Source organism: Octopus bimaculoides, chromosome 2, assembly GCF_001194135.2.
Source record: "Octopus bimaculoides isolate UCB-OBI-ISO-001 chromosome 2, ASM119413v2, whole genome shotgun sequence".
NCBI lineage: Eukaryota > Metazoa > Mollusca > Cephalopoda > Octopoda > Octopodidae > Octopus > Octopus bimaculoides.
Window position 1 is genome coordinate 92,189,302 of NC_068982.1, and position 11,693 is coordinate 92,200,994.

The 11,693-nt window shown below is 35.2% G+C and overlaps 1 protein-coding gene across 6 annotated transcripts in view; it reads left to right on the forward strand.

The window, feature by feature from the left end:
* LOC106872120 (baculoviral IAP repeat-containing protein 7) overlaps positions 1-7,315 on the forward strand; it is an 81,583-nt gene extending 74,268 nt beyond the window's left edge. For all 6 annotated transcript variants that reach the window (XM_014919010.2, XM_014919017.2, XM_014919002.2 and 3 more), the window contains exon 7: positions 5,588-7,315. In XM_014919010.2, the coding sequence (XP_014774496.1) occupies positions 5,588-5,778 (191 nt within the window). In that variant the 3' untranslated portion in view covers positions 5,779-7,315. The remainder of the gene's footprint in view (positions 1-5,587) is intronic.
* The last annotated feature ends 4,378 nt before the right edge of the window (positions 7,316-11,693 follow it).

An 11,693-nucleotide genomic window follows, 5' to 3' on the forward strand; every position in this document is an offset into this window, starting at 1 on the left:
CTTAATCCGGTAGAATGCCTTCTGTTCCCATTCCTAAACGTGTAGTAGTGGTAATGTTTCTTCAACGGGATACACCGTCTGCAAGTAGTTGGGTTCAGTATATATATATATATATATAAATAAACATTATGCGCATTATTATATTAGGAGATTCTTCAAACATTCCATGCTTCCATAATTCACCAATGCTACTCCTGATGTGCTTATACACCCTTTCCTCTTTATGACCCTTTTACTGTGCAATATTCTGTTTACATGTTTTATTCTGTATACTATGCATGTATTTTTGATTATCACCGATGTCTTTCTTTAATTAGATTACTGGGATCTAGCTTTGAAAGCAGATGTGAAATAATGATGATGATGATATCTCCTCTTTTACCATTTTCTAATGAGTTATAGTACAATTGAGCACCACATACAATAACCTCATAATCTATACCGGGCTTTACACTTATTATGACACTGACAACAAAGGATGCAATGATAGTTTTGATGCAGTTAGACACATTTTTATTGTTTTAACATATAAATATGTATTTAAATATTAATATTAGTTAATGTGATTGCCCTCTTTGGAAAGAGGGAAAATGAAAGAGAATGTGTTTACTAAAGGGAACAGCACAAAGTGTTATTTTTCTTGTTTTGTTTTTTAATTTTCATACCACCTGTTTTTTAATGCATGCACTTTAGTGAAGTAATTATTGGCTGCTCAGTCAAAGCTTATAAAATATGGCCAACAACTGACAAGGTAAAACTAACAAAACAAAGAATCATAAGGTTTTTTCTCAAATAATCATATTGTTAAAACTTTACCAACATAGTGAAGCAGAATAATATTATAGATAATATCTTTGATTTTGCTCCGTAGTTAATACTGTTTACTTCTGAACATAAAGTGAAAAATAACAGACAATTCACAAAGTAGAACATGTAAGAATATAAAATCTTTCAGATGTTTCTTGAGATTGCACCTTTAATACTACTTACATGGACTTTTATATCATCTCAAGGTTCTAACAGTTCAGAAAATTATACGATTCCATCATATAATTTTCAAAATAACCATGGAATTTCCATGGGGTATTACTAGTTATTATTAATTTACTAGTGCATGACTTATTGTTTCATGCCTGATATAAGTAATACTTTGTATCGTTGAAATATAGGTTTATTTCCAACAAAGAATTAAGTAAAAGAAGCTAGAACAATAGAGAAATAAAAGAAACTCTGGCGATCTTTCGGTACGAGTCCTAAATATCGGCCTTTTCCATAAAAAGTGTCTTCGGCGATCTTTACCAAAGATCAGCCTTTTCCGTAACACCCTCACGATCTTCACTACGGTGTTAGGGTGAGGGTTTTAGTGTCAGGGTTAGGGTTAGTGTTTAGGGTTACGGTTAGGGACGGAATTCCCTAACGCAAACCCTAAAACCCAAACCCTAACTGTAAACCTAACCCTAACCCTAACTCTAAACCCCTCAAAATTAATCGCGCTCTCTGTATGTCTTTCGCTGTTATGACGTCGTTTCCCTGTTTCTCTCCAACACTTTTTACGGAAAAGGCTGATCTTTGGTAAAGATCGCCGAAGACACTTTTTACGGAAAAGGCCAATATTTAGGACTCATACCAAAAGATCGCCGAAACTCTTAATAGATCAAAAAACATTAGTTTATAACTGTTTTTATTTCTATGTACAACATTGTGACATAGTCCCACTAGATGACCCTCGGGATTTTTCTGAAGCACCTTTAGTGGAATACATTTAGTTTTCTATCCATCTTTATTGTGCTCTTCCAAGTTTCACTAGCATAGATTGCAGTAAGCTGAACTATGGAGTTATACAGATGAAATTTCACATCAGTGCTGATGTTTTAGACTGTCCAGATGGAATGCATATGCTAGAACACTGCTGCCACCTTTCCAGTCCTACAGACTATGTCCAGTTCCATATCACTTGTCCTGCTTGCAACACTTCTATCGTGTGTGGCTAATAAAGAAATTTATCTTGTGTTGGTTGACTTTAATAGCTACTTCTTGGTGCATAGTATTGCCTACCTTCATCGTTTTCATCTTCACTATGCCGATCCTTAGCCTGATCTTCTCCACATTTTGTTACTGGGATATTGTCAACTCTTGCAGATCTACTGTTTTCTGCTATCAATGACAGATCCTTTCAAAATGAATGGTTTAACTGATAAATTTATTAAAGACTTTGTACATCTAATAGTAAAGTATTAGATCATCACTGTAATAGTGTATGCAATTCAGTTTAAAATGATGTATCATAATTAGTGCAATCTTTTTAACTTTGAAAATTGTTTGATTTTAACCTTATTTTCATTAATTTTTGGCCTTATTTTTAAATTTTATTGACAGACTTTAACCTCATTTTAACCTTATTATTATTATTAATAAATCCATAAATACACTAGTTTTAATTACTTTATGTTATGGGATTATTATCAAAACAGTTAAAAATAGCTATTCTGGAAATTTATTAAAGTATAATATTATATAATGCTTTATATTGGATCATCCATAAATAATGTACTTTTTTTATACTTCTTTTATTTTTGAAAATTAAGATAAACAAAAGTTCTTTTTTAATCAAAAATATACTCTCCTTCATTTTCTACAATGCTCTTCCATCTATCTGGTAGACTTGCAAGGACCCTCTTCCAAAATTCACTTGTCTGTGACAAAAAATACCTCTCCAGTACTGTTCTGACTTTGTCTACAGAATTCATATTTTTTCTGTCCAAATGATTTTGAAGACTACAGAATAAATGATAATCAGATGAGGCAATGTCCAGTGAACATGGTGGGTGAGGCATTGTTTCCCATTCAAACTGCTCCAACGTTTGGAATGTCATCCTCACTGTATGTGGCTGAGCATTATCCTGGTGGAAGAACATCTTTCGTCTTGAAACCAAAGATGATCCTTTTTCTTCTAGTGCTGACTTAAGCCACTCAAGCTGCTCACAGTAGATCTCCTTTGTTATCGTTTGGTTTGGGTTTAACCCTTCTGTTACCAACCCAGCTGAAACTCGCTCTGGCTCTGGCTCTGTAGTACAGATGTCTTGTTTTCATAAGTTTTGAATTAAAATCTTCCACCAAACATTAGTCACAATTTATGCTCCTAACACTAGCTTAATGATAACTAAGTTATTTTACTTAATTCTTTGTTATATTTAAAATAATTGAAAGAAACACAGAGCATCTCAAAATAAATACAGTAACAAAAGGGTTAAAAGTTCAAAGTGGACTAAACCTCTCATATCCCACTAAACAGGTAACAATACCTTACGTGGGTGAAAACCTTCTTTGGCCTGGGGTGTTGGTGTTTCTCCTTTCCTTACCCACTGTCTTTGACACTTGACATTTTTATAGAGAACCCATTTCTCATCACCCAGTCACTATTCAGTACAAAAAAGGTTCATTTGTGAGACGTGAAAGCAAAGAAGAGCACACATTCACTCTCTCTGTGTGATTAGACTGGAAAGTTTGTTAGGAACCCATTGACCCAATTTGCTGAGTTTTCCTATGGCACACAGGTGTCAATGAATGGTTGAATGACCAAATTCTGGCTTCTCTGCTAGTTCTTCAACAGTTATGACAGGCTTTTGTTCCAATAGGATTTGCAGGACATCCTCATCAAGCTCTACAGATCTTACAGGATGAGGCTCATCTTCTAGGATGGAATTTCTGGAACCACCATTGATACTGGTTTACACTGATGTCGCTTGTATCAGATCTCCATATACTGTGGGTGAAACTTTGGGGTTCATTAGTTAAATTATTGAATTAATTTGGTTTTTTATTGAATCTAAAATCAATGTAATTGATGGTGCAACATGGATCTGTGCTGAATTTCACTTTTTGAGGCTTTTATAAGCATAGTAGATGGCAAAGGCTGTTCACTCAGCTTTCAAAATCAACTCTTTCAACTGCAGGTTGTTTGTGAGGTTAGTCCTGATCTCAGGATTTTGCACAGTTTCTTTTGATCTCCGCACCAAAATACTTTTGTCCTCAAAACTCTCTACAATTTTTATAACTTCTGCAAGGGTTTCGGCATAGTAATTACGGGTATCTAACCAGTTATCACACCTGGTCACAGTCAGCTGAGGTGGATATCTGATTGTTTTGAATTGCACTTGACAGTGTTTGTTTTTCACAGTAGCAACCTTAACAATGGCAATCAGACTGTCAACTGCAGGATAGAAAGCCTTTATTTTCAGAGCACAGTTGTGCAGAAGGTGGGAGAAGCAAGTTACATGAAAGAGCTTTATTCCATGATTTTTAACTTCATTAACTTTAAAAAGTGATTAATTACTAAAAAAACATTTTTTTTTATCTTTGATTCTAGACTTTCTATCTTTGGCTCTAAAAATTTTAACTTATTGGCAAAAAATTGCCTTCATCATATGATATATATATATATATATATATATATATATATATAAGGAAAATAAGTTCTCAAACCCACAAGAGTAAAAAAGAGAGACAGAGACAGGCAGAAATAAGGAAAATGCCCCTTGTATTTGAATACTATGCAAATATTCTTTTAAAAAACTCCTCATTTAATTTTTCCAAAATTTAATTGTTTTCCATACTTAGAGTTGAAAAAGTCTTGATGGCTGAAATTAGTACTAAAATGTTTTTTATGATAAAATTATTTTACCATTTTCTACCTTGAGTTATTTTCCTTATACATTGAATGGATGTGCAGCCAACTCAACCCAGTGAAGGAAGCCTGCCATCCAATGCATTGAGCAGTGCAGGAGTATCTAAAGCTAAAAAATTGAATGCAACAAATAACAGACAAGAAATTTTGACAATGAAACATTGTGTTTTCAGTATCTTTAGGAAATTTAATGTTTTCATCCATGAGATGCTTGTGAGATCCTTTTGGTATAGTAAATTAACTTTGACCAGCAAAAATCTTTTGTCTGATGGATCTCCAACTTTTCTGAGGCTAACATATAACTAACCACTTTTGTAATATTATAAAGAATGTAACTTGTTAAAATTTAATCGAGAAAAATGAATATTTATTCTTGTTTTCTTGAGAGGAATTTAAAGAAATGAGATTCATCATTTTCATTCAATCATTCGTTCACACACGCAAACGCACAGAAAAAGAGAGATGAGAGTTGCAAATCAAACCAAAAGTTATGTTACAGACAATCAGATTCTACAAAAATTATAATAATGTGAGAAGGTGGCAAGCAGGCAGAATTGTATTGGATAAAATGCTTAGCAGCATTTCTTCTGACTCTTTGTATTCTGAGTTCAAATACTGCTGTGGTTTATTTCTGCCTTTCTTTCTTTCTTTCATGTTTCACAAGATAGGTACCAGTTGAGCACTAGGATTAGTGCAATTGACTTAACCCTCCCTTTAAAATTGCTGACCTTGTGCCAAAATTAGAAAGAATTATTACTCTGTTTGTAATATTCCATTATCCCAGACCAATATATATTCATTCGTTTACAGATTCAGTTTTCTTTCTATATCTCTACATTCCTTTTTTTTTTTTCATATTTAAACCAAAAATGTTTTTATTTATTTTCTTTTTTTCATCTATAGATGCCGATCTAATAGCAGAGAATAATATGTTGAAAGAAGGACAGCTTTGTAAAATTTGTTTAGATGAAAAACTGAGTGTGGTATTTTTACCATGCGGTCATTTTGTCTGTTGTACAACATGTGGATCTATTCTTACAGTTTGCCCTGTATGTCGGAAAAGTATTTTACATTTGGTTAAGGTAATTTTCTGAGTCAATTTTTGACAATGGTAACAAAAACATTGAACGTGATGGCAGTGGAGCAAGACTGTTTAGCAACTGCATGCGGATCACTGTATTTCATTCAGAAAAACAGTTCAAGAATATTCGCAATTTACTACAATGTCATCAAGAAAAATCTGTCCTTTCAAGATTTTGTGTGAAACTGGATCTAACAACGGTTTTATCTTCAGCATGGTTTTTCTGACCAAGACCATCTCTATACAACAGACTGGACACAGAAGATAGCAGACAAGAAGCCAAACCAGCAATCAGTTGGCCAGAGCACTGTGACAACACAAGTTGTTTGTGCAGTTCAGAATCCTGGCACTCACATGGTCTAAGTGCCACTCAGGTGAATTTTCATGTGTTGTTACCACCATATATTCAGCCACAAAGCTCATAAATGCTTTCAACCCTGTTCATTTCCAGTTTCCCTTTCAGGAAACGATGCAGCCAGGAGCTAGTAGCAGTGGCAGTACCTGCTTTCCCCCTACACCCAGTCACCTTTTCCAAATCAGTAACCGCGCTGGTATCCATTTTTTGTGGACACTGGGATAGAAGTTAGTATCCTGCCAGGTAACAAGAAACATTAACCAATTTTTCTCCAGGTTGTTAACCATTTTCTGATTGTGACCTTCAGAGAAAGATTGATTACTCTGGATCTTGATCTCAGGCAAGTGTCTTGACTTATTCCTGATCATGCTAAGCTTGAGCACATGCTGGAACTGGGCATAGTTCATCCATGCTGCAGCAATTGTTCTTCACCTCTTCATATTGTCCAAAAATAATCTGCAGGTGACTGGTAGCACTATAGTTGCTATTACCTTCTTAATGCACATGCAAAGCCCGATAAATTCCCTGTACTTCATTTTCAGAACTTTTCTTCCACTCAAGAGTATTTTCAAAAACTGGAGCTTAAGTGTTTTCAAAAATTGATCTCATTTGTGCATCCAATCAAATACTCATCAAACCGGAGGATATTCTTAAAATGGCTATCACTACTCTCTTCACAATTTTCAAATTTCACGAAATGCCATTTGGTTTATACAATGTTTCTTCCACTTGCCAGCATTTCATTGATACTGTAGTCTGAGGTTTACCTTGTGTCTATGCATATATTGATGACTTACCCATTACCAATATAACTGAAGATGAGCACAAAAAACATCAGCTGCTAGCTTTTCTAATTCAAACTCCTTTATATCTTTCACACCTGCAATTCCTGCACTATTCTCATCATTTTTTTCAATTCACTGTGAATGGGCATTTTCACTGGAGGAGAAAATGCCCATTATTGACAAATGGCAATTGGTAGACATTAAGCAGAACAAGTAGCTGGCCAGCTAAACAACAGGCAGATGGCAAAAACACAAAACAATAGGCAGATGGCAACAGTATTTTCACTTAACATCATGACAGCAACTATTATGATATCTATTCCAAGAGCAATAAACTTTTATCAATGTTAGTGTCCACAGCAACAACTCCTTTTTGTTTATGATAAAAATATTTTTCTATCAAAAATCTCTTACAGTTTTCTGTGTTCTTTATCATAACAACAGCAACAACACTGGCAACAATTAGTCATGTACAACAACTGCATAGTAGCAATCCAGGTAGCTACCTCGAAGTTGTTAATGTGTTTCTGGTATTGAAGTGACCTAGTTAGTAGTGGAGTGGGGACTGTTCTGAAAGCATAATAACTAGAATGATAATAGGTTGGAAAAAAGTTCAGGAGCTACTACCCTTGCTAACAACAAAAAAAGTCTGTCACTGAATGAAATGTAAATTGTATGATGTGCATGTGCAAAGTGTGATGTTGCATAGTAGGGAAATGTGGTTTTTAATTAATAATGTCTGTGGAAACTAGAAAGAAATGAAGTGAGCATGCTTCATTGGATGTGTAATGTTAGTGCATATGAATGTTGAACTATACATGAGCTGAAAGAAAAGCTGGATATAAGAGGAAGTAAATCAGTGTAAGAAAGAATACTGTAATGATATGTATAGATGAGGACAGCTGTACAAGTATAAAGAAGTGCTGGTCACTTAATGAGGATGGAGCTTGCCAAAGAGAAGGACCAAGAAAGACTTGGGATGGTATGGTGAAAACTGAACAATAGTAGTAGCAGTAGCTTCAGGGTTACATGCGGCTGATCCATGGTTGAGAAATATTAGATAAGAATGAAGGGCGGTGTCATTTACATAATAGTGGGTGTTGTTAGATGTGATAGTAAGTAGATCATTAATGTATAAAAGTAAGAGAGTTGGGATAAAACTGAATCTTGAGACATGCCAGAGTTGATAGGGTATGTGACATCTGACTGTTCAAAAAAGACTTCAAAAATAACTAGTAGTGACTTCTCTTGAAAGTGGACAAAATTTGGCATTGTCATGTTATGAAGTACATACAGAAAAGAGTTTAGCCCCCAACAACATTCATGCTGACATGCTTGCTACATTAGGGGATGACGCTCCAGTTTTAACAACAGTGCAAAAGTGGGTAGCTGAATATTGAAAATGACCCAAGGTCCAGACGTCCTGCAACTGCCAAAAATGCGGAAAACATTGATTGTGTTCACCACATGCTGATAGCTGACAGGTGATTGACTATAAATCGAATCGCTAATGCTATTAGCATATCCCATGAGAGTTTTGAGAATATTCAGCACAATGAACTTGGCATGATGAAGGTTTCTGTCTGGTGGGTGCCACATTTTCTGACACCCTTCTTCTCCTGCACCAAAGAAGGCCAAAGTCATTTCATCTGCAAGAAAGGTAAGACCTCAGGTTTTTTAATGCAAAAGGCATTGTATTTATTGATTATCTTCAAAAAAGGTTATGCCATCAGTGGAGAATACTATGCCAACTTGCTGAGACAGTTATGAATGGTTATCAAGACCAAACACCCAGTAAAACTGACGAAGGGGGTTTTGTTTTACTGGGACAGTGCTCCTGCACAAAGTCCTTGCTTTCAATAGCTTCTGTGCATGGCTGTGGTTTTGAACTGATTGATTACCCTCCCAGTTTTCCTGATTTGGCCTCATCTGACTATTGTCTGTTCTCCAACATGAAAAAACACTTGGCTGGAAACTAGTATTGCAGGGATAACAACATTATATCTACTGTTGATGACTTTTTTGACCAACAGGATGACAGCTTCTTCACCAGTGGGGTACAAGCACTGCAACACTGATGGAGGATGTATGTGAATTGCAAGGGGGACTATATTGGTCATATTCCATGAGAGTGTCTTGGTCAGCCAATGAACTTTTCAGCCAACCTTCAAATGCGACAAATTTAAATTCATTATGCAAGTCACTGATAATAAAGGTGCAGTAGAACCTCACAGTATAAGTGCACCATTGTATGAGTAATTTGCTGTATGAGCTGAGGCTTGTGCGAATTTTTGTCTTGAAGTACAAGCAGAAATCACAGTACGAGCACACAAATCATCCCATCTTTAAAGTAATTCAGTTAATAAAACCAGTTTACGTATTTCTTTTGCATTCTCTTTTTTACAATTGCCATTTTACTTGTGACTACACCTTTTCTGTTTTAAAACCCATAAAAAATTATTTTTGAGTAGTTTTGATGGGCTGGAATGGATTAATTATATTTTAGTCAATTTCAATGGGGAAAATTGATTTGTAAAACGAGTAAATCATAAGACGAGCTCTGTCATGGAACAAATTAAACTCATACTGCAAGGTATCAAGTTGTTTCTGAAATATGCATTTATCGGGAGTTTTTGTCATTAGTGTTACTTCATTACATTTGTGTAAGTATAAGTATTTTGAAAAACAATTTTTAGAAGTTTCAGTGTTTGTTTTATGCAGAGTCATTGTTTCTATTCTCCCTTTTTATTGCGTTGATAACTAATGGAGATAATTGATAAGAACATCTGATATTTTTTTCAGAAATATAATCAAGCTTGTTTTACCCATTATATTCATCCATCCATTTTCTCTGCCCCCTATTCCTGGGTGGGTCATGGAGATAGAGTCCCCAGATCCCTACTCCATAAGGCTGTACCTGAAATAATCATCATCACACTTTCCAGCTGGATTCCCAAGCATGACCAACTGCATCTCTGAATATTATCCAACCATCTCATTCTTGATCTACCGCTAGGTCTCCTGCCAGTTGGCTAGACTTGAAGAATCTATCTTGCAATCCTATCTTGTGACATTTTAATCACATATCCATACTACTAGAGCTGTGACCTCTCAATGTGAAGTAATGTGCTATGGGACATGCTGTGAAGGGTTTTGCAGAGTTTTAGATTAACAACCAACTTCTGGTTGCCTTGGAGTCTCCACATGAATGTCTAGATATTTGTGTTTTGGTAAATAGTACTAAGTTGCAAACTTTTTAACATGGGTATTGGTTCGTCAGAAGGTGATTTCCAATATACACTGAATGGGTTTGCTGCCAAGTTCTGCAAGGCAACTATGAGAATAAGTGTTACCCATTATATTTATCCATTTCTAAGACAACTGGAGAAATTTGGCTGCAGTTGTGGCAGGTGGAGTGCTGGAATGGAGGTTTGCAAAACTGTGAAACATTTGAATCAACAATAAGTCAATATATAAACACTAAAATGTTATATACAATTGACAGCATCAACAACAGCAGTGACAAGTACACCTAAGCCAACTTACAATAACAGCCTCAACACATAGCAACACCTTTATCAAACATATCTTGAAAATCAGCTACCAAAAATCTCACAAAGTAAACAGAGACACAAAGCCAAAAATATACACCAATGCATGATTTTGGCCCCTTCCTTCCATCAGATAAACAAAGTGGAAAAATAATAAATCAATCTAAAAATTCAAAAGCTTCAAAGCTAGATAAAATTACAAACAGGCATCTAAACTGCACAAGGGTTAAAGGAATTAATACACTTACCAATAATTAGAACTACCACCAATACTGTCATATTACCAGAATCTGAAAGCTCTTCAAATTCATGGCAATTCTAAAGTTCAACAAAAACTTATATGAAATTTCATCATATGGACCTATCACTCTACTATACACAATAATTCTAGAAAGACACTAGTAAGCCTGGAATCTCCCTCTCTTAATTACAACCCAATTCAGATCAATACAGCCAACCAATATACTTCATTTGAACTTAACACAAAGGCAACAGGACACCCTCAACTACATAAACTTCCCATACACATTATTCTACTGCCATCAAGTTTATTTTCCTGCTATATACTTACACAACACAAAAAAACAACTCAAAATGATGGCTAACAAACTACCTGCCAGGTCATCAAAGTAGTGTCCGAGAACAACACTGCCAGAATTAGCTATTTCTTGCTTGGGACTACCACAGGGGCCTGTCCTCTCAACCATTTCCAATGTGTTCTCAGTGCTTATTACCACTGTGTGTCTTACATATAATAAATCACGATGTGTCCTGTTGGTCATGCTTGGGGGAAAGAAGAGTAAAACAACAAACAGAGTAGGAGTTAGTGACAAACAGTCAGAGGTAGTAAAGCATGCAAACAGCCTTCAAATATTTTGCTCTGAAGGACGCTGGCATTTTAATCAAAATAAACAACAACGAAAAAAACAGAGATACGAGACATGCAACATAAAGAGTATCGCGGAATAGATGGACAGGGACAACTGACAAAGGGATATACTCTTTATGTTGCATGTCTTGTTTCTCTGTTTTTTTTCGTTGTTCAAAAAAAGTTTGTTTTCTGTTTTCATTTTTCGTTTCTCATTGTGTTCAATGTTTTTTTTTTATGTCCTGTACCCATATATGCATGTATGTATACATATAGATGTAGGTATGTACATATATGTATGGATATATACATATATCTATATATTTATATTATTATATATATATAGGTATATATATGTAGGTAGGTATA